Source organism: Gallinula chloropus (assembly GCF_964237585.1).
Source record: "Gallinula chloropus genome assembly, chromosome: 1".
Lineage (NCBI taxonomy): Eukaryota > Metazoa > Chordata > Aves > Gruiformes > Rallidae > Gallinula > Gallinula chloropus.
The window spans coordinates 184753257-184776537 of NC_140085.1; the positions used below are offsets into that span (position 1 = coordinate 184753257).

Below are 23281 nucleotides of genomic sequence, written 5' to 3' on the forward strand. Positions count from 1 at the left end.
CTGAAGAGGTGCTGATGTGTTGATTGCAAAAAGGCTAGTAGACTTAGGAGGTAATTATACCAAATTTTATGTTATGAGTAATTTGTGACCGCTTTCTCACTGTGGCATTTATTGACCCAGTGAAATGTTAGTTTTTAGAGCTAGATATTGTGTCAAAGTGTACTCATGAGACATTTCTATAATGATACCACTTGTGTAGTGCCCAAATACACAGGTTTCTGAATTAATTGCTGAAAAATGAATTTGAGTGCATAGCAGGATGAACAGAAACCTGATTTTGGATAGATGCAATCCAGGAACATACAGTGGTGCAGCCCTTAGTTTGTAGTTTGCAGGATAGCTTAGTTTTTGAATTACTTTATTATATTACATGGCATATCTGTTTAAACTTGATTTGTGTACGTAATGTCTTAGATCACTTTATGTTATATTGCATATGGCTCTAAACTTTTACTAGCTAAAAAGGGCTGAAATCTGCTTTTCCATGAAAGGTAGCAATAGGAATCCCTGTGTAGTCTTCTCCATAATGTGTATTTCTACATATTTCATCAACTGGAAAGAACCATTCTTGCGTTGTTTCCCTCCCCCACTTCCTTAATACTGTCAAGTGCAAGTTATAGATTTGCAACAGGAAGATAAATCTTATGTCTAACAATAGATTTTTAGATCTCTCTTGTATCTCCTATTACATACTTTGGTGGAAAAGACTAAATAAAAGTTGGTGACATGTTAAACTCTATTGTGCTACAGTATCTTGATGCTGTCTCAGATAACCTTCTCTAGAAAATTTAGTTAATACATTTGTGTAAATCAGTAAAGCACAGTATTGTACCAAGAACTTACTGCTTAAAACTGGAGATGATAAGGATTTAAGGGACAGCAAGGCAAGTAGCAGTTGGCTGTAATTGAGATGGCGGTGGGCTATGCAAGAACAGGCAGGAGATTACTGGCTGCCTGCTGCTTTAACTGGTGACACTTGTTACTTGGCATGTTTTGATTAAATTAGGTGTTGAACTGAAGTTAAGAGAGAGTTTCAATGAGAAAGACGCTTCAAAGATTGGACCAAAACAAGTGAAGGACTGAAATAATAAATATTTATTGTGACCCAGATGGTACATCAGTCCAGATCCTCTACAACAAGCAACAAGCCTCTCGTGTGTGAAAGGCATGGATTGAGTGACAGGGAGCTGCCAGTATTGTATGGTTATGAGAAAGCAAAATTACTCTTCAAATACATGGGGAAGGTCTTCTAACAGAGAGGAAACCACTGGAGAGTTTGTCGGGGTGGGCTGAAGCACTTTGTCGTTCTAGGTGCCTCTAGTCAAGAATAGTGACTCCAAACTGATAGGACAGAGGAGAGCTGCAAGGTTGCCCACCGCCTTGGTCATCGTCTTCAGAGAAAGATAAGAGTTTGGCTTCTTCAGCCTGATGCTCAATGGGCGTCTGATAGCACTCTTGAGTGCACTGAGGAGAGGAGAAGGTACTGAAGCTGAAGAACTCATTGTTGGCATAAATGGGCATTGTTGAAGTGAGTCCAGAGGAAGGCCACAAAGACGATCAAGAGGGCAGCTGGAGCACCTCTCCTGTGAAGAGAGGCTGAGACAGACGGGTTTGTTCTGACTGGAGAAGAGAAGGCTCTGGAGAGACCTTAGAGCAGCCTTCTACCTAAAGGGGGACTATAGGAAAGCAGGAGAATGACCTTCATCAGGGAGTGTAATGGGGTAATGGGTTTAAACTAAAAGAGGGGAGATTTGGATTAGACATTAAGAAGAAATTCTTCCCTGTGAGGGTGCTGAGTCCCTAGCGCAGGCTGCCCAGAGAAGCTGTGGCTGCCACCTCCCTGGCAGTGTTCAAGGCCAGGTTGGATGGGGCTTTGGGCAACCTGGGCTAGTGAAGGGTGTCCCGGCCCATGGCAGTGGGTTGGGACTAGATGATCTTTGAAGACCCTTCCAACTAAAACCATTCTATGGCTCTATGATAAACTTAGTAAATAGAAGATGAAAATATCAGACCCTCATTAGCTTAGAGGTTTTCCTGAAGCAGAACAATGTAATAACAGAAAGCAGATGGACTAAGGGCTACCCTGAGAGCAGGAGGAAAGTTTCTGCAAGGGGTTGGATGGGCTGAAACAGGAGTGCTTTCTGGCTACCTAGGATGTCCCAAATCCTCATGTGAGGCATTGAAGGCAAACAATGATTCTCAATACTGCTTTGATGTATTTGGCAAATATGTTGAGTACTATGTGGAACCAAGGAATGGACTACCTTCACCTTACAGGGGTTAGTCTGAGGTTGATGTATAAGGCTGCTGCAGCAGTTTGCATGTTTGTTTTCCCTCTCAGCAAAATAATTTCGTTTTGAAGAATGTCTTGTGTATTCAACGTTACCACTTTGTTTTCATTCATGGTTACTTTTTCATTCTTCCTTACATGTGCTATGTTTTTTCTTTTGTAGGACAGTTCGTGTCTGGCTGAAGAGAGACAGTGGGCAGTACTGGCCCAGCATATACCATGCAATGCCATGTAAGTATAGAGACATTCACTACCTACTGTGTATTTGCAAAACGGCTTTTCTGGTTTTGATGAAGCTTCATGTTTATTACCATTTGCAAGCTTACCACTCTGTGTTAAATATTATTCTTGAACAATCCTCTTGGTTTCTATGAAGCTTTACCAAGTTGCATGCTAATGCTTCTGAGAGGCATCAGGGATTACAGCAGGAAAAGGATACAGATATACTAGCAAGGGATGAGCAAATGCAAACAGATTAAAAAATGTGGGAGCTCAAAATGTAGTCTTGCATTCTGCCACTAATGGAGTCCATAAAGCTTTGTAAGTCTCCAGTATAAATCACTCTGCCCTTCCTACTACATGTGCTCAGTCCATTAGAGTAAATGGTTTTATTTGATAAGAACTTAATATCCTGCAGCAGCTAATAAGATAGAGACAATACTAGACAGGGAAGGCAGCCCTTCCAGTGAAGAAGCAGAATCATTTTACCTCTGCAATTAAATGTGGAAAACCAAGTTTCACTGATGGATCCCTTCAGTATAATCTGCTCTGTGCTTTCTCCCCGAAAGAGCGTTCATGCTTTAAAAGAAACTGCAGGTCAACGTCCGTTTTCCCAAGAGGCTGTTGAAGAAATCACAGCCATGGCTGTCTGTCATTACTCCTGCATTGAGTGCAGGAGGATAACTCTGCAGGTCACCAGCAGCAGGGGTGATGCTTCTCAGTCAGCGCAAGATGTGCCGGGTTACCCTGTCTTGGGAAGCTTATGAGGCTGACCTGAAATCCACAGATTGAGGAGCATTTATCAAGTCCCATCAAGGTGCTTTTACTGTCTGGAGAAAGAATTATTGTAAGCTAAGATAGCTAGATTTGGAAGAGACAGCTGTCTCCATGATAAGTAAAATATTTAAATAGTATGTTTTAGTGCCTCAACATCGTATTGGGACCTTAGAGTGGCCATGGTGTTTGACTGCCTCACCTAAGGAAGCATTCCTTTGGTAGAGAGGAGGATGTCTCTCCTTCCTTTGATGGACTAGCTCATAAGAATATGTCAAACCTCAAAGGTCCTTTCTGCTCAAGATTATGCACAAAAAGTTATTGGAAAGAAGCTAATAAAGTGGCAATCTGTGGAGCTCTGTCACTGGCAGTGGCCTGAGTTCCCTTGACCTGTGTGTCCTAAGAGTTTTGCTTTCCCCAGTCAAACTCTTACGAAATGGCTGTTTTAACAGTTTGGCAATGATAGTTCTCTTTTTCCATGTGATGTTCTTGCATACATTTGCATTTTAAAATCTTGTTAGGTCCTTCTCTGGTATTAGTAAGGCTGCATTTTTGCCAGTAATAACAGTTTCACTGGAAATGATGGATGGAGTAGATCCAAAGCCATTCAAAGGGGACCACTTTAAAGCTCCTTCATAAATTTGAACACCTGACACTGCTCTTTTACTTAGAAGGCTGGTAAGCATTTGAGCCAAGAGATATTAAAATTATGCTGTGTTATTCACCAATTTCAAGAATGATCAGGTATAATTAATGTCTGGAATAATGCCAATTACATTGTTACCAACCATGGCTTTAAGCTTGGAAATCGTAGGAAGGACTCTGAGTCAGCCTCTGTACAAGTTTGCTCTTGACTAGAAATGAACGTTTTTTCTGTTTCTGTGTGGATCATTTTTTAATGGACCTCTGCTTTAGGTTCACATGGGTTTTTGTTGTCTAGAGAATGACTGCCCAGAGGTTCTCTGTGTAAAAATGTAGTAGGTACAATGGTGCCTTTGTGTAGTTTAGTCAAGCTGTGAGTGGTGGTCCCACCTATAGCATAACTAATAACTTTGATCGTGGTGGTGCATGACCCACACCCTTTTATGATGTGATATCAGGCAGCCTGAATAACTGAATTTGCTCCCTGTGTACCCTGGGAGATGAGGAGGATCAGAAGTTGGGCCAAGTCAGACATGTCCTTTGGTCAAGCTCTGCACCCAATTGGGGCCATCAGTGCATTGTGAATGTGCAATCTATTAAATAACTGGAAAAAAGATCAAGATTGTAGATCCCTTCTGAGTAGTGAAACTTGCTGCTGTTTGGAGGTGGGATTCCCCAATTACTAAATTTCATGCCCTGTCTATGGGTGTTTCCATGGTTGGGAAATTCCGGTCAAATTGATGGCCACATTTTTGTTCATCTCCTCTAGCCCATGAGTAAGAAAGAGCTGTGGGTGTTGTATACATGCTGTTACATCATCAGTAGGGCAAACTGTGTAAGCTGGAAATCTGGTTAACATGTCTCCTTCATGACAGCGTTTTATCAACAGTCGTATTATCATAGAATGGTTTTGGTTGAAAGGGACCTCAAAGATCATCTAGTTCCAACCCCCTGCCATGGGCAGGGAAACCCTTCACTAGGCCAGGTTGCCCAAAGCCCCATCCAACCTGGCCCTGAACACTTAACCATGAACATCTGACGAGCCCATTAACCCTCCTCATGTGCAACATGAGTTATAGATGCGTAACCATGGGCAGATATGTGACTTTTGAGCAGTGTCTGTACAGGAAAAAACCCCAAATAGCTTAGTAGACACAAATGCATGAAAGGGGAAGGAATTGTAGTCAAGTGAAGTATGCAAAAAACCTCCCAACCAGCCACTCAGAGAGACCCAAACCAAACCAAGCACCTCTCACAGATGTGGAATGGAGGAAAGGATTTATTGTAGTGAGGAACAGTGGAGCATCCAGACTTTGAGGCAGGTAATAGTCAGCTGTTATCATAGCAAACACCTTGCTTTGAACAAGAGGATAAAAAGACTGCAAAGCAAAACACACTCCTTCAGTCTTAAACTATGCCACTTCTAGGCACTTCAAAACGGCTCCCTGAAACTGCAGGTCCAAAGTTTGTATTTCTCTTCTGCTTCTGTCAGCCTCTAATAGAGGTGACACACTGTTGAGGGCATGAAGTACGTAATTGGGCTTTTTCTCCATAATGAATTCTCCAAAGGCTAAGATCAGGGCATATTTGCCCTGTGTTTAAGATAAAGACTACCACCAAACTTCCACATCAGGAATATACTTACCCATCTTCTGTTGTGGTTCAGATCAATCTTTTTTCCAGCCTGAAATCCAAATCCTAGCTAGATACTGAATTCAAGGCCCTTTGGAGTGATGTTATTTTTTCTGGCTATTATTTTAAAAGGATGTTAAACATTTCAGAAGTGTAGGGTTTGGGTATTTTAGTTTGGTTTGGTTTGGTTTTCTCCTACTCTTCCTGATGAGCATTAAGTGCTTAAGTATCTGAATGTCATGTTACTTTCACAAAAGCATGAGCTGCTTCACTCTTGTTACAACTGGTATCACTTTACCTACATTAGTGTTGCTAGTGTGAACATAACTGTAGTGCTGACATACTGATTTTTCCAAGAGCACGTGTTTCTGAAGAATTCCCTTAGGAAAACAATTACAGCAAAAGAAATATCTACACTGCTGTGACTGTGTACACGTGGGTCTGGAATTTAGAAGTGACTTTTCTGTAATCAGCCCACGTCAAGCAGTTGCTTGTACCTTTTGTGTCTGAAGTGTTTCAGGCTACTTTGGAAAAGCATACTTCAAATAGCTAATTTACCTGAGGCTTACTCTTTGCAAGCTGTTTATTGCCTTCAGAGTTTTTAGTGGCTGTTTCAATGTATGTGTGCACAGTGTCTAGCATTTGAAAGTTGATATGTAGAATATGCCCATAATGGCATTAAGTGCCTTTAAAAGGATTGGATGTTCATTCTGCTTAGAATTGCTTTCTTTTCTGTCTGCTTTTCCTACAACTGTGTCTTTCTGCTACAACCTTAGAAGTCTCAACATAATAACAGTAATGCACCACCCTCCAAAGACATGATTTGGGTTCACTTTCTCTAAGAGAAAAGTATAGGAAGGAGCAGTTTTGTCATTGTTAGTAGCCCTAATTTAAGTGTTTCCTTTCTGGTAGTTTCCTTGAACTGAAGCTTTTTCCCTAATTTAATTCAGTGAACCCTTCCAGGAAACAAATTGAGTTGCCTGCCTGGATGTGGATCTAGCATGCTTTCTGCTTGTGGTGGGCTGTCCTTTAGGAAACTTTTCAAGAGGGAGTCAATACTGAAGGTAGAACAAGTTTTATTTAACAGTCAGCACAGACTTTCCTCTTCTCCATATAGCTTTGCTGCCAACTAAACTACTGAGGAAGATTTTCTGAGCTATGGAGTATTTAATCTTAGGTGGGACATTACACAAATTGAGAAGGTACCAGCTACACACTACTGGAAAAGAGAGGACTCCTTGCTTGTTAGCAACAAGAACACTGAGTAATCACAATGGAGAGCAGAAACCAAGGGGAAGGGGGAAAGCAGAACTAAAAGCATGTCTGACTGTACTCTGTGTCTATCACAAGAATATGGTTTAAAAACCACCATCACTGCTGAAGAAGCAAGAATGCCAGCCCATAACTGCAGTTGGCAGTTGCTGCTGAAAAAGTATTCCTGAAGTTTTTTGTTGGGACAGCAGGACTCCCAGCCTCATGCTGCTGTGTTGAGCAGTAAAAACAATCCCTGCCTTCTGCATGCAACTTCACAATTTCCTAATTAAACCAAGCATAGCTCTTGAAGTCTTGCAGGAAAATTCTGGTTTTACCCTGCTAGATCCTCGAGGGAGTGTAGTATGACTGACCTGTGTGCAATTTAAAAGGATGTCCAGGAGTTGGACTTGATGATCCTTATGGGTCCCTTCCAGCTCAGTATATTCTGTGGTTCTATGATTCTATGTCCTAATGTTTGTTAGGGTAATATTGATATGATAAAACAATGGTTAGTTTTCAATACAGTATTTTATTTTGACCATAATATGTGATACTGTCATTACATTGTTTGTAGTGAAACTTGAGAAGGAAACATTTGGAGTCACAGTCATTAATATTGGTTGATATGTTGATTCCTATAAGTTAACTTTCTTACTGCAGGTATAGGATACAAGTCTCTGACATAAAACTGTGGGTTTTTTTATTGTCAGTAGTTTAAGCAAATGTAACCCCCTAAATTATTCAGCTAAGAAATCTCTCAGATTTATACTGAAATGTCAGCAGCCTCGTACTTCAAAACACCACCACTGCTCTTGTATGGCATGCCTGTTTTCAGATAATTAATTAAGAAAAAATTAAGGAGCTGGAGCAAGAAATAGTCATTGTTCCATGTCCTAATAGGATAGGGTTGAATGAATTGCAAAACGCTTTTTAAATGTTTGTCTACTGGAAGGGGCAAAATGCTGAACAGCATCATAAAGCATGTTAGCTAGTTTTAGGCTTTCCAGAACTTCAAGAAAATGAGAATCGCAGTTTTTTTAACTTCATCAACATGTTCATTTTTTTCAGCTCCATGTTCATGCATGTCTTTTAACCCGGAAACCAGAAGGCTGTCCATAGGTCTAGACAATGGTACAATCTCAGTAAGTACATCCAAAGATTTCTAGTTGAAATGCTTCCCTTTTGAGAAGTATATGTGTGATGTTGTGGTGAGGATATTTTTGATAGTGTCTGGCAGACTTTTTACTGCTAGTGAAACTAAAGCTGTAGTCTAGAAAATGGCAGATTATTTCAAATTACAACTGTCAGAAAGAGATTAAGTGGGGTTTGCAATATTTATTAGGCAACTAAACAAACTGTCTTAATTTGCATATCTTTTAAAAATAACAACACAGAAAACCAGCCGTTGTTTTATTAAATTTCAGTGCCTTTTTAATCATACTATAGCAAAGTTTTCTGAAAGCAACAATTAAGAGGGGAAAAATATCTTCTGAGAGGCAGAAGGTGGACTTTTGCTCCATATCTAGCTGCTTTTCCAAACTTTGGGAATCAGATTTTCTTTTCCTCTCCCCTTCTTTAAAGGAGTTGCTGCAAAGTGGCAGTGCTGAAAGATTTGGTTCATTAACATCTAAGAAATCTGTGCTTGTGGAAAGGAAGCTGGGTATTAAAACGAAAGTCTGCCTTCTAGATCTGGAACAGAGGGTAGCAGTTGACCTTATTCATTGGATTTTTCTTGTGGGATGATGAGTAAAAGCTGTATCACTTTGTGGAAAGATCACGGGTCAGAGAGGTATTTTTCAGCTATGCCTCATCTATAGACTCCTCTTCCAGTTTAGGATCATTTTGCCATCATTTCAGATTTTTACCACTGTTTTCTCTGCCTTATGGGTTTTATAACTGAATCAGTATTTGCAGGTTGGCATAAGGGCAGCTGTCAACACTAAAGCCAGGATGGTATTTGGGAAAGGCTGTGTGACCCTTTTAGCTGTTGCGTGTGAGCTGTATCAAAGATGTGAAGGTTTTGACCTATAAAGCTATTAATGGCTAGTAGCAGAGATTTTTTTTTTGTTGTCCCTGTAGATTTCTCCTATTATATCTAGGGACAGGGACAGCTGCCAAAGAATTCCCTGCACCTCTGAAATTCCCTCCTTCCCACTCTCTGAAATAGCTGTAATTTGCCAGCCCTACTAAACACTTTTGTTTTCACTAGGCCTTCGAGGAATGTAAAGGCGACTGTAAATAAGGTATTTAAATACTCTGGCATGATGGAAAAGATGTGCCCTTTGTCTTCGGGGCATTTTGCCTTGGAAAGTCAGGGGATTCTTGAGTCTGAAAGGAGTTAAAATGTTTTCCATTCTGAAGCTAAAGAAAGTAAATGAGACATGCAGGTGGTAAACCAACATATGACTTTGGGTTCTCATAGGTATATATTGCCATGGCTGAGGCATATTCCATTGCTAAGCTGGGTTTTGCTTTTCCCAGTCTTCTGGATACAAGTACAGAGGAGGAGGGGGGAAGGGTTTGTCTGTGTTGCTTGATTTAGTTCCCTGTAGCTGCGGGCAGTTGTGTGGTAGAGCAGAAAATGCTCTCTATGGACTTCCACAAACAATGAAATGTAGCAAACCTAAGGCTTGAAAGAGAAGCCACAGCTGTAATGTGCTACAAGAAGTGGTGGAGGTGGGAATGGAAGAAGAGGAAGGGTAGCCCCATATTCAAGTCCCAGCAATGTCTGGCACAGAGATGTTTGTTTAGCACAGGAATATACAAGCAAGGCACACTGACCACAGAATAAGAGAATTTACTACAACAAGATGACCTTGGTGCCCGCCCTCAAAGGGAAACTACAGGCAACTTGAGCAGCTTGAAATATTTGGAAATTAGTCAGCTGTTCCGTGTTGGCATTTCTGGTAATGCCCAGAACCCTTGTGTATGCTAGGTGCAGGACCAAAAAACAATACTGAAAATCATTCTCCAAATTCACTTTGTGTAGAAGGAAAGAACTCCTGGCAAGGACTAAGCTGATGAAGTCATGTTACAAGCTGATATAATGGTCATGACAATGCCACATAATCTCAGACTTTTGCCGTGCAAGGAAGTACTGCTTGTACTTTCAGATGTAAATGGGGATAAGAAAGTGGAACTGCCCTTTTTCTTTGACATTAAAGTTGTGTAAACTGTATGGATTTTGGTTATGAGCCTGCTGCCTCAGACATATGCATATGGTGCATTTTGAGAAGGACGGGCTGTGATGCCATTACCAAAGAAAACTCTTCTAGCAAAGCCACCGTGAGGTGAGCTCATCTGGCCACCTTTCCTTGTGAAACAGAGTGACAATTTTGGTTCTACAGAAATGAAGAGATTGTTTTCAGCCTTTTGTAACTTCTCAACACAAAGGTTCGTGCAGCACAGTGGAAGGTTCTCTTGAGCAAACATTGTCTAACATCATGGTTGAGGAGCAGTGGTACATAAACTACAAAAAAAAATAGTTGCTATGTTGTTTTTTTTGTTTTGGCTTTTGGGGTTTTTTTTACACTTTGCAATTTTTTTTTTTTTTTTTTTTGAGTGAAAGTGGCATTTCTGTTACTTTATGCCTGAGGTCCCTTTTGAAAGCCAAAAGACTTTATCATGGTCATATATTCCTTGCTCTGAAGTGGAGAAAATCATGTTTTAATGGGTACAAGTCTCTCAAGATACCAGAAGAAGAAGAAGAAGAAACAGAGGAAAGGTTTATTACTTGCAATAGACAGACTTCCACAGCCAAGATGAGACTCCTCATCTAATGTCATATATCTGAAAGTTAGCTTCTAGATAAAGTTAATCATTAGGTTCTGCAGCCAGTAGATGAGAGGAAAATTGCCTTTGGAGACATCCTTGTTGCTTACCCTAGAACTTGTTTTAGAATTGCATAAATCTCTCTCCTCATCTCTAGGGAGATTTAAATGAGGGATTTACTTTTTAGGTAGATGAAGCAGAATTAAATTAATCTTTTTTTGTTGACCATGCTTGTGTCTAGATAAATCTATTACATGCTTCAAGCAAGGCCAGAAGGAAAACAGGGCATTAGAATAACCCCTTCAGGGTTCTTCCTTGGGGATGATACTTATTAAGATAGACTCAACTTCCACATAATTAGATCTTGCAGGTGTCTACTGCTTTGGCTGTAGCACTTTGAATACCTGAGACTGAGTCAGGCTCTACCCGCTGATGTGTACCCATCTCCTCTGCTACTGTAGGAAGCTTACTATTTTTTCCTTCAACAAAAGTACATGATAGTTTTTGTCTTCTCCCAGATTTTATACTTTATAAGATTAAAACACTGTAATAATGTCATAGGGCTTTCTTTGCAACTGACATAGATAAAGGGTCTGACAGTAGATTTAAGAGCCTTCATACTCTTCCATTTCTGAAGTGGGTTTGCTGTTCTCTGGAAGACGTGGTGAGAGTGCTGTCAGTCACTTATGTTAACAGGACAAAGTCAAGCCTTTCAGGAGATCTGCAATGTCAAAATGGCATCATCTACCAAACTAAATTCCCTGGTGTAGGAATTAAAATTGTGAATGGATAGTAAATAACTAATATATAAAGATTATTATCTCTCAGAAATTGATTCAGTTGCCTAAGCGGAAGTCTCTAGTGCTATTTGGGATACATCAGTTGGCATCCTCCTGCAGTTCTGGAAAGGCATGGGTCTTCCTTAGACCCTGGGCCACGTCAGCCAGCCCCATGGCCAACTGAACTGGCAAACATCTAACTATGGGTTTTGTTTGCCTTAACAAGCGTTATTTGAAACAAGATGCCAATAATATTTCCAGGGTGAGGATTTACAGAGTTGTATTTGTGGTGGTGGGTGTATGTGTTTCAGTGTGAGGGAGGTGTCTTCCATGAAGATATAGTTGAGGCTCTTTGTACAACAGTGGGCACTAAATTAGAGTCTTTTCAAACTCTCAAGCCTTCTCCTTTCTGCTCTGAAAAGGCTTTCGTGATACCATCACTGCCAACATTACCTGAAACAGCCAAGGCTGATTTCTAAAATTTTCAGTATGTCAAAAAAGGTCATAAAGTATCTCCAAAAAATCCCTCTGAATAGCAAAGGTGATTCTTGGCAGGGAAAAAAAAATGTTTTTAATCCCTGCAAGGAGGGGTTTTGGTTTTGCCATCCTGAGTTCTGTGATATATCCCAGCCCCTCCTGTGAAAAAGAGTTCTCTCAGGACTCAGAAATCTTGCTCCATTCTGTCAACAAGCACCAACTGAGTGTGGGTGGCCCCAGCCTTTCTAGCTCATTAAGAAGAGCCAAAAAGCTGCCTAATGGGACTGAGCATCAGCAGCTCGGAGAGGAGCAACACATCTCTGCATGGAGGGATAAGAAACCAGTTTCTGTTGGTACAATGTTAAAGAGATGTAGTTGGTGTTTTTGTAGTGCAGGTGACACAGTGTATGGGCAATAGGGCGTGCATTTCTTGAGCAAGGTGCCCTGTGCTATAATGTCTGTGTATTGACACAACTAATACATTTGGCCTTGTGGAAGGAAGGGGGAGTGAGTGCAGTGGAAGAACATATGATAGTGTGAAGGGTAGCAGGGAGTAAAAGGCCTGAAGGAAGATTAGAAAATTCAAAACAAGAAAATGCATTGCAAATTATCATATGCTTTCAAGGGAGAAAATGGGAAGCAAGAAATCCTCAGGGAGAAAAAAAAAAAGAAGAAAAAAATATATCCAGTTAATGGAAATGTGTTTATTTTGTACTGTGTCCCTTTGGATGGTGCAATGTATTAATGGTACATAGCTGTGGTTTGTATTAGAGTATACAGAGCTAATCGATACTTGGGTAAACCTCACGAACTGCAATTGTGTTTGATTCACTGTGTTATAACGGAGAGACTCAAAAGCCTTTTCAGCCTTCCACTGTAACTGTAGAACAGTTCAGATCATGGAAGAAAATGGCCACATCACGTTTACCAAGGGGAAAATGCAAAGGAGAATGAGAATGCAAACCACATTCTTCATCCCTTCTGAAGTCACCAGCACCTCTGTGTCACCACAGTGAAAGCTGGGGTCAGTACCAGGACACTAGATTGGTGGGAAAGGCAGACAGATTGTCGCACTACATGTTGCACCAATTGAAGCCATTTCTCTTTAGGTAATGGCAGCAGAAGGTTAGCATTCACAGCGAAGGGTCTTGCTCCAAGCAGGCTTTGTAGTAAAGCATTTCTTGTGGTGATTTAGCATTCTTCCGGCAGTGGTTAATGAAAACCACTTCCCCTGTAAGTAGCTAGGGAGGTATAGCAGATTTTTAACGTTCAGTAGTTTGCAGAGTTAAGGTGACCCTGGTATAGAAATCCAGCTGACTTAATTGATTTGTTACTGCTGTTTAAATAACACTCCCCACTGTTGTCCTCAGCTGCCAGAGGAAAGCTAATGGGAGTTGGAGCAGACTAAGGAAAGGAAGATGACGTAGAGCAATTCAAGAGAACAAATTTATAACTAACTTACAAACAGACACCTAGAAACAGCAAAATACGTAGTTGTTTCAACCCACTCACAGTTGATTTGCTGGAAGCTGGGATCAGTAGATGTTTACAGATGAGTATTGCAGGCTCTTCACCATGGTGCCAAGCAGTATTGTAATGTGCTAGGGTAATCCTGTTGCTGGAAAACTATGCAGATAGTTCTACCTTCAGTGACCCCACAGAAAATGCAGAGCGACTTTTTTTTGTTAATTCCGGTTTGGAAACTGTGGGTAAATACCAGCTTTTCAGTGGTTACAGTGTTTGTCATGCAGTTTTGAACTAAATGTTTGGTTTGTCTTAAATACAGTCAGTAGGCTCCTGAAGTTCAGTCTTCTCTGATGTTGCACAGTGCTTTTGACAGTACTTATACATTAATATTTCACAAATGTATGCATTAAAATTTAGCTTATTTTGTGTTTATATACAATGCTTTTCTTATTTTCACCCCATATCCAGATTAAATGAGTGATGTTTTACTTTGTCCCCAAGGTAGATTAGTTCAGGGAGTTTCTGCATAGTTTGCTATAAATTATTAATGTGATGTGGGTTTACACTCCTTGTTTTTATTTTGTGTTTCTTTGAGCACATGGTGTACACATGTAGATACTTGACAGCAATTTGAAAGCTAATTCATGCAGTGGTGCTGCAAAGCCTACCCTTTGCCTGGGTGTTTCCTCCACAGAGATGTTGCAGGGGTTTTGTTGTGGTCCCTCTCTTTCTCCAGCTTGGAGCAACTCTCCTCTTTCCATTGACCATCAGGGATGCCCAGGTGCTCAGTCAGTTTAACCACACGGGGATTTTCCAGGAGCCGAGGCTGCCATGCAGATTCTGAGTTGCTGTTTTCACCATTTCCTCATGCAAAAGTGGTATCAGTGGTTAAACAGCAGCAGCAAGGCAGTAGGACTACAGAGCCAGTCCCCACTGGGATGCTTTTCCTGGAAGCAGGAGTGAGCCCGGCTAGGTCACACCACGCATCTCTCCCCAGGCAGCCACAGCGTGTGTTAAGCCACCTTCCATCCCATGCACAGCTGCTTGTTAACCACAACAAAGCGGTAGCAAAGCTAGAAAATCTGCTTCTGGGATACCAGAATAAATATTAGCCATTAGTGGGATAAAATCAAGGGAGCAAAAAGCCTGTGTTTCTGTCTATTCCGAAGCGCTGGCAGACTTTTGAACAGGAACTGGAAATGCATTCCCACCAGGGGTTAGCAGTACCTAGTGTGGACCGAGCAGCTTCAAGGGGTTCCTACATATTTGAGTTTCCTGAGTGTTCAGGTTGGGGTGTAGTGTGTATGCACAAGCATGGATAACTGCGTACACACACGTGTGCACGCGTAGCTGTGTGCACATGCAGGTACCTGAACGATAGGGGTTTGCTTCATGCCAGTTCTCAGGTCTCTCATTTTGTGGCACTTGAGCTCACAGCCATTTCTGTCAGCTTTTTTGACTTCTTTTTTAATGGTTCCTCTTCTATCTCCACTCTTCTCTTCAGAAGCACTCGTGATGTTGTTTCTCAGGCAGCCTTAAAAAGTGAAATAATTTAGGGTTTTAGGTGGAGGTACTCAAAATTAGCAGAAGTATAGACAGAGCTGTGGTTGCAAAAAAGGGAGAGCTTACCTTGGTAACGTTTTCAAATGAAAACACTCTCAAACACTTTACATCTCTAAGCACAGCTTCTTTTTTTTTTTCTTTTCCCTCCCTCAGGAATTCATTTTATCAGAAGATTACAATAAGATGACACTAGTGAAAAGTTACCAGGGTAAGAACATGATTTATGTTAACTGGTTTGTATTGTCATTAATTTTTGTTAATGTTCTCTTAAGGAGTGTGAATGGAGAGAAATCTTTAATGTGACTGATTTATATATATATTTTTAAACTAATATAAATGCTGTTTTTATCAATAGACTCATGATGTGCTTTGTTCTGAGATTATAAGACTTTTAAAGAGCTGTTCCATGTTTTCCTTTTCCTTTTAAATGTTTCTTTGGAATTTCATTCTAGACAGCTAACTATCCAAAAATCCAGACCATATTTGGGGAAGAGGAGTATTAATTGTTAATCTTTAGTAATCCAATGTAAACTTTTAGGACTGAGGCATTTAGGACTGCATCTTTTGGGGTTAGTTTGGTTATACTTCAATAACTGCCAGCTTCAGTAGTATCAATATTATCAGCAAATACCTGCCACAGGTCAAGAAAGGCTAATCCATACCTTTCCTAATAGTATGCTGATATTCACTGATGTGATGTTTCAAGAAACCTAGCTATTTGTCTGCATCAAACCTCTGAAGTACACTGCACTTGGAAAGGTATTCTTACAAAAGTAACAAATACATGCAGCAGCTTATTCTTATATCTCTTTTGATGTTGGACTAGGAGTTGGTATGATATTATATGTTATCATATCTTATAAGCTAAATGTGTTTCTGTGTAGAAACCTCTGCATTGCTGGCTTGAGATTTCTCACATACATTTAAAAATATGTGTTTACTCACATATGTTGAGTTTTATACCTTGAAACGTTGAGAGGGTAATTTAAATCTCCGGGGATCACTTTGTAACATTTAGATTTTAAGGTATGAAGAGAATCTTGATTTTTGCAGAGCATAGCTAACATGCATTGGCTTTTGAGTGTTTCACTTCAGCTCTTTCATGAATGCCTGGTGTGTTGTAAAATGAAGCTGGAATGCCTGCACTTTTTTCTTAGCTTGTAAAAATGGAAGAAAAAATAGTCAATGATATTCAAATACATGGGAATCTTAAAGATTGCTGCAGTCTGACTGTGCAATTAGTTCACAAATTTGTGATTGCTCCACAGTCACCAAAGTTTGTCACACCTAGGATTCCTAGTTAAGGGTTGTTGCACTGAATAACCCTACTGACTGTTCTGTAGCCCCCTTTGTTATTAACTCATCCCTTCGCGTCCTTGGATTCAGTCTTGCAGGCTTATCACAGCCTAAGAAGGGTGAGGTGGAATCTTTTCTTCTGCATATGCAGAACAACATATGCATGAGACCACCTTTCTTGCCAAGCTCTTCAGGGAAAAGGGTGAAAATTTTGGAAGGGGGGAACATATATCTTGGCAGTATGGCAGAACCCCCAGTTGACTGTGCCAGCCCACCTAAGGCCTGGGGATCCTGCCTCATAAAATTAAAAAAAATGAAGGCTGGTCTCATGTATTTCTGCTCCAGTGTACTACAGGTGCTGCTGCAGAGCATTGGAGGGGACCCTTGATTAGGAAGATGCAATGGAGAACCTCCATGGGTTATCCTGTAGGAGAACCCTAAGAGTTCAGACAGAGTCCCCCCAACACTGGGCAACAGAAGACTCTAATGAGGGTCCATTAACATCAGTAGAGAGGCAGTACAACTGAGCACAGGCCTGACTGGGGTCACCTCCTTCCTAGACTGTCTTAGCATGGGAAGGTTTTTTGATCAGTTCTGGCCATTTTGTGCCAGAACCATCAGATGATGTGTTAGCAGATTATATCTGAAAGCTATGGATTTACTTTAGGGTAAGAGAAGTAATACTTGTGCCCAGAATCAGCATAATTTCAGCTCTAGCCCAAACCACAGCAGTCACTGGCAGTGGACAGTGTCAGCCACTCACTTTCTGCTGTGTCTCTCAGGCACATGGAGCCCCTGCCATGTTCTCTTCTCTCACTTCCATGGTTTGATGTTTGGTCTTTTCCTTGTTTAAGTTGATGAAAACTCTATTACCTGAATTTAAAAAATAGTGACAATATGCAGGTGACCTAGTTTTGGGAGTGGAAAGAAAGTGTGGTGACCCCAGGCTGCTGGCATCCCCCAAATTAGTGTGGGTGTCTGTATAGTAATGCAAGGGTTAAAGAAGCAATGGAGCTGGAGTTCTGCTTTCTGCACACTGCCAGCCATGTGGGTAAAAATTTGGTTTAAAAAAAAAAAATGCCTCCAGGTACTGTTGCAGATTCTTTTTTTTTCCTTTTATCTTCCCCCACTGCTGGCTTAGGGAAGCCAGACTGCTGTGAGTGCAGTAGAGATGGTGACCAGAGAGGAGGAAAGGCAGGTCCTGATTCACTGCTACAGGAGGGACAAGACTCCAAAGTCATTCAGCAGGAAACTTTCCCTGGAACACTGGTTAACAGCTGCCATAACACAAACAGGCAGGATGTGGGGATGGAAGAGAGCTTCTGCACAAAGAAATGCTCTGCCCAGCTTATCAGCAGTGCTGGCAACCCATGCTGAGTTATGCAAACACTTTTGGGCTGCTCCTCTCTCCTTACCAGCAGTGAAGGTGTCTGCTTACTGCAGGAGGGTTGGACTAGGTGACCTTTAAATGTCTTTTCCAACCTACCAAATTCTATGAATCTACAATTCTATGACATGGCACTTAGAAGGTTACAGATACCCAGGGACAATATCAGTGTCACCAGTCTCACTAGCTCACTCTGGAAAGTCCTGCAGGGCAATTGCTGCAGGCAGGTTTTTGATGGTACAAGGCAGGAGAACAGTTTGCAGTGCACTGATGACCTGTGGCTGCCTGCTGCTCTGCAGCACAGTGCCTCCCACCACCCCCATCCATACAGACATGATCCCTGATTCTCCACTCTTCATACCACATGTTGGTGTGGGGAGCACAGCACCCCTTCCACCACTTCCCTGGGCTCGGCCGGACCCATACTGGAGGTCTGGGGTGTGAAAGCAAGATGCCCTGGGAGCTGCTTTCAGTCACAAGTTCCTGCAGTTTCATCAGACCATGCAGCAGTAAGCACTTTCATGCTCTTCTTGCCTCTGTTGCCTCCATCCAGGACACTGGATCTGGGCTTACTGGGGCTAGAGTCCAGTAGTGCTGTTGGGACAGCACAAGGAGGAAAGAGCCCCATGTTCACCATGATCTGTGGGAGAATATGCAGGGAAGGGCCACATAGTCCTTTGTGCAGGCATGTCATGATCCAACAGAGACAACCTTTCTCACCTAGTCCAGGACTCCCTTCCACAATCCCATTCCTGTAGCAGGCTTCTCTCATGTGGCTGTACCAAAGCATAGGGCTGGTATAAGCATTTTGGCAAAGTCCTGAGGCAGGAAAAAACATAATTAAAAAGGAACATGCAGTTTTGTTGGGTATGGTGGCCTTCTAGTGGTTTATTTGTTAAAAGCCTTACTTTCAATAAATGCTGGGTTTGTTTAAAGTTTTCAAGTAAGACCTTTACATTATTTTAAAATATTTTAAGGGGAATAAATACATTTACTTAGCATGCCAAGGGGCTTTGGCTTAGCCATGCTGGCTGGTTTTGTGTGTGCTACCTTTGCAAATGATCAGCAGTGCTCTTAACAGTAGCACCTTGCCTGACAACTGGTGGGCTATCAATCGTCTCCCCCAACAAGGTATTATTATAAGTAGCTGAAGCTGCAGTTGTCATTAACAAACATTAATTGTGTCTTGAAAGGCCATGAATATGTCTGCCAAACAATCTGCTGGTGACAGAGAATGACAGCGAGTTCGTAGGCTGCATTTTTGTCTTGGCAGGGGTCTATGACCAGCTCCAGTGTCGTACAGCAGTGCATGTGGCCAGCCAGCCTCTGTGGAGCTTTTGCTGTGACACTGTGTCTGGTGTTGCAAAACCTTCTGTTTTTTAACACACAGAGCTTGGGGATGTGACACAGCGTTTGTCAGGCCTCCGGGGTGGGTCATGGGACGTTGGCCTCTTACACGCACTAACTCCATCCCTTGCGCAAGGAGGGGTGGTACAAGAGTTTAAATGGGACACTGCAAAATTCAACTTTCCATTTTATCTCAGTCTTTTGTAAATACCACTCTCTGCTCTTCTTCCACCACACTGCCAGCTGCAGGCATGACAACTGCTCACAGCAACCTTCTCCTTCCTTGGGGAACCTCCTCTCATGTTCCTGTGAGAATACGGGTGTTGAAGGAACCCTTCCCTCCCCTCGGCAGCCTCAGCTTCCAGGCCCTGCCAGCCCCCTCCAGCCCCTCACAGGCTCTGCACAGCCTTCTCCAACCCGCTCCTTGCAACTGCACCTTCTTGTCAGGGGCCACTTTTCCAGTCCATGTCCCCTCTGGATGATATGACAGTTCCTGCTTTTTTATTTGTCTTTTTTTTTTAATGTATTCATCGTGCTTTTGTTCTGTCAGGCAGAATTTGTAGAGCTGCTTCTGCCTCATGCTTTCTGCTGCTTGCCCGTTTTGGAGGCGTCCCCCTGTTTCCTTACTCTCAGGCCAGTTCATGCCATGTCCTTCTGCTTTCCCCTTTCTCCTGTGCTTTTTTTTTGCATGTGCCAAACTTTTCTTTCTTACTACTTCCATAACTTCCACCCGTCTTCCAGGATTTCCTGCTGCTTTTCACTGTTTGCTCAGCAGAGCCTCTTTCCCTGCATTGTGCATGGCCGTTCACTGGCTTTGCTTCTCAGACCTTTCCCTTTACACACAGCACAGACCCTCCTTTCCCCTGTGCTCTGGCTGCAGACATCTCCGCATGCACCTCATGGCTGCAGCTGCTTTTCTCAAGGCATAGCCTTTCTGCACAGTGCTTGATGCTGCTTTCTCATAGCAGGAGATCAGCCCTCCTGTTTCCTCCCACTCTCCTGCTGCACGTGGACCTACCCCCTTCTTTTGTCTGCTGCTTCTCTACTTTCTGGACAGTACAATCTTCCACCACCCATGGGCTCTCTTCTCATGTTTGCTTGGACAGATCTGTTCTTGCCTGGTACTTGCTGTAGATTTTTCTGTACTGTGACCACATGTTTTTCTGTACATGTTCCCTGCACCCCCTTCTCCATCCTGCTGTTGTTTCAGTGAACAGCTTTGGAAGTGTTTGCTGCACTTTTTTTCTGCACACAAATGGTGATCAAACCTTCTGTGGATGAAGGACTATTTTTTTGTTTGCCCCTGCATGATTCTGAACCCTGTTAATCCTAGGGCCCAGACCTCTTCCTTGTCTACTATCAACCTCCAGACTTCTGACATCTTGCTTCTTTAACCCTTATGTGGGTCAAATTCTATTTAAATGAGAAGTGAATTTCTACTTCCATTTGTCCTCTCTTTCCTCCCTCACTTAGATGTCCTCCAGGGTGCTCTTTCACTTGATTCAGCTATCTCTGCCATGGACATGTGTGTGGTGGCACCAACTAATACATGCAGCGTTTGCAGGTGGGCAATGGAGTGCTGAACTGAAAGCTCTTTTTTGGGAGGCAGGATAAGCAAAACTATCACATACACCTTCCACCTCTTGGCATATACGCATTTCTTTAATGTCTGCTTATATTTGCCAGATAGCTGCCTCACCATCCACTGGCATTACTTCTAGCAAAAGGTACAAACCCTGCCTTTTAGAATAAGTTTTAGGAGGAGATTTGGGAGAGTTGGGTGTTGCCAGCTATCCCCACAGCCAGTTCAAACCATGGGAAGCCAACACTAACAGTAGCAGTTACCACAAGCTAAGAAAACATCCATGGATAGGACCTGAATGGCCTGATCTCAGTCAACTTTGCATGTCCAGTGGAAGTGTGTGGGTCTGTCTATGGCATTGCTGGGGCACACAAGCCCCAGGGACATGTGTACTTATCACAGGATGCATCCCATCATGGCCCTTTCTCCATTTACCAGCTAGTGCAGGTGCTCCCAGGGAGACCAGCAGATAGGTAAAGACAAGCACTGGTCACCCACAGGGTCACTGAATTTCTTCCCAGAGAAGAAATTTGTAGGGTGGAGAGAACAGAGAACCTGTTTAAAAGAGATCAGGTGACTGCTGGGTGGTCCCCATCCCTCTGTCCTGATTACAAACCTGGAGTTTAAAAGTGTGTGGAAATGAGAGCCAAAATTTAAGCTCTTCTATGGGTGAGGGTGAAAGCGTCCGGGCACAGTTCAAGTCTGATGCTGTAAACTAGTCCAGCTGCCAGTCACAGCTGTGGGAATCACAGAATCACAGAACATTAGGAGTTGGAAGGGACCTCGAAAGATCGTCTAGTCCAACCCCCCTGCCAAAGCAGGATCACCGGGTCTAAATCACACAGGAACTTGTGCCAATGCATCTATTGACTTTTCTCCCCAGGGCATCTGGGTCTAAAAAGCAGTGTGGGTTGGGGCAGCTGTTGGCTTGTGTTAGCCTCTTATTCTTTGCTACAACTGGTTCCCCTCATAGGGTTTGCACACAGCTCTCATCTGTGCTATATGTTTATATAGGGCAGGCAGAAATCTTCCTGTGCTATTCTGCAGAATGTGTCTGTATTTCAAACGGAGGTTTTGAGCTCCTTTTTTAAGCATCCAAAGATATTTAATCTTTCCAGTATGTCAGCTTTTACACAAACAAACACAAGAAGCCTGCTTTGTGCGACACATGTTGCCGGGTCTCAGAACAGTAATAAACCAGTAGGGCTGTGGATTGAGGGGGTATGGCATTCACTGCTAAGTTACAGCTGGGAATAATTCTGTATGTCTTTCTAGCCACTTGTTTTATTAAAAAGTTGGCTCACTCAGCACTTCATGACCATACCCACTAGCCATTCATACAAAAAAAGGTCTGTATGAGCCGGGGTTCCCCTTGCTTTAATGAAAAGCTTTTGATGGCTTTATTTAGGTAGCAGTTGAAATTTATTCCTTCAGCTTTTTTATTCATCTTGCCCAGCTGTGATCTTTTTAGGTTTTATTTTATTTTATTCCAATTTCCTTTTAGCTGGTTTACATGCAATGCTAAAACTGCTGTAGCACAGGGTTGTGCCTGTGCTGTAACTTATCATTCTGCTGGGATAACACAACCGGCAGCCCAGAACCACCAGACCTCACAGCGGGAGGAATGACAGCACAGGCATCTGCACTGCTGTCATAAAACCATCTCAAAAGAAGTTTAAGTAGAGCCCAGAGTGCTTTCCACAATGGCAGCTTTGTTGGTGATGATACAATGATGGAAGGAAGACTTGGGCTACTGTAGAAGATAAATGGCTGCAATAGGCATGGAAGAAATTAAGTCTGGCTTCTGCTCTTTCTCATGCAAATGCTGCTGAAGGCTCAGAGCAGGGACCTTACAAGCTTGCACGGTAGCTCCTGTCATCAGGACTATTAAACACCAGTTCCTTGCAGGGAAGGGTGAGCGTGTGGGTGAGGAGCGGAGGAGTTGCATGCGGTTGTTGTTTGCAGTGGTCTTCTGCTCCTGTGTTGTTCTCCGTGATGCAAATGTATGTCTGTCTGCTTAATTTTCAGCTCATCAAAGCAGGGTCATGATGATTCTGTTTGTCCTGGAGATGGAGTGGGTGTTAAGCACTGGACAAGACAAACACTTTACCTGGCACTGTTCAGAGAGCGGCCAGCGGCTGGGAGGGTACCGCACCAGCGCAGGAGCCTGTGGCCTGCAGTATCCTTTGCTGAGCTCTCCGTTTTATTTCTGCTCTTTGTCACTCAAACAGCCCTTTTAGTTTATTTTTCTAGTCGGTCTCCAAATTTTCCTCCCTATATAAATTCAGTGCTTTGTGAGAGAAACTGTTATTTAAAGCCAATTTGAAAAACTGTCTGTACTGCTTGCTTGGTCTACTTAATGCGGGGTGGCATATTTAGGTCTATGCATTTTTGAGCAAAACAATGGGCGACCTGTGACCTATTGTGGTCTATTGTAATAAATATGGACAGGGCCTCCATTTAAACATGCAGTGCATGCTTTCTTCGAAGAATTAATGGTAGCAAAGTAGGTCGGTGCTCAGGTCAGCATGCCTGTGTGCATGCATGGTAAAAATTAAATGGCATTAATATAAAATACTTGTCCTTCACTCAGGAACAGCTCACTGTGCGTTGAGAATTTGGGTTAACTAAAGAATAAATGGCTCCACAAATGGCACTCAAGCGGCTTGTTCACCTACAGTTGCCCCAGCTGCCTGACAATAAAAGAAATATTAATTCAGCTTTATTGCAAATGAAAAGGGAAGTGGAGAAGTGTGAGCTCTTAGGCTGAAACCAGGCGTTAGCATAAACAGACTTTTTTC

At 42.3% G+C, this 23281-nt stretch overlaps 1 protein-coding gene across 1 annotated transcript in view; it reads left to right on the top strand.

Annotated features, from left to right (window-relative positions):
* Positions 1-23281, top strand: part of WDFY2 (WD repeat and FYVE domain containing 2) — a gene marked incomplete at its 5' end in the record, with an annotated part of 70102 nt that overhangs the window by 33216 nt on the left and 13605 nt on the right. Inside the window, 4 exons of the mRNA XM_084279141.1 lie at positions 2454-2521; positions 7880-7953; positions 15022-15076; positions 22509-22659. Coding sequence (XP_084135267.1) covers positions 2454-2521; positions 7880-7953; positions 15022-15076; positions 22509-22659 — 348 coding nt within the window. The remainder of the gene's footprint in view (positions 1-2453; positions 2522-7879; positions 7954-15021; positions 15077-22508; positions 22660-23281) is intronic.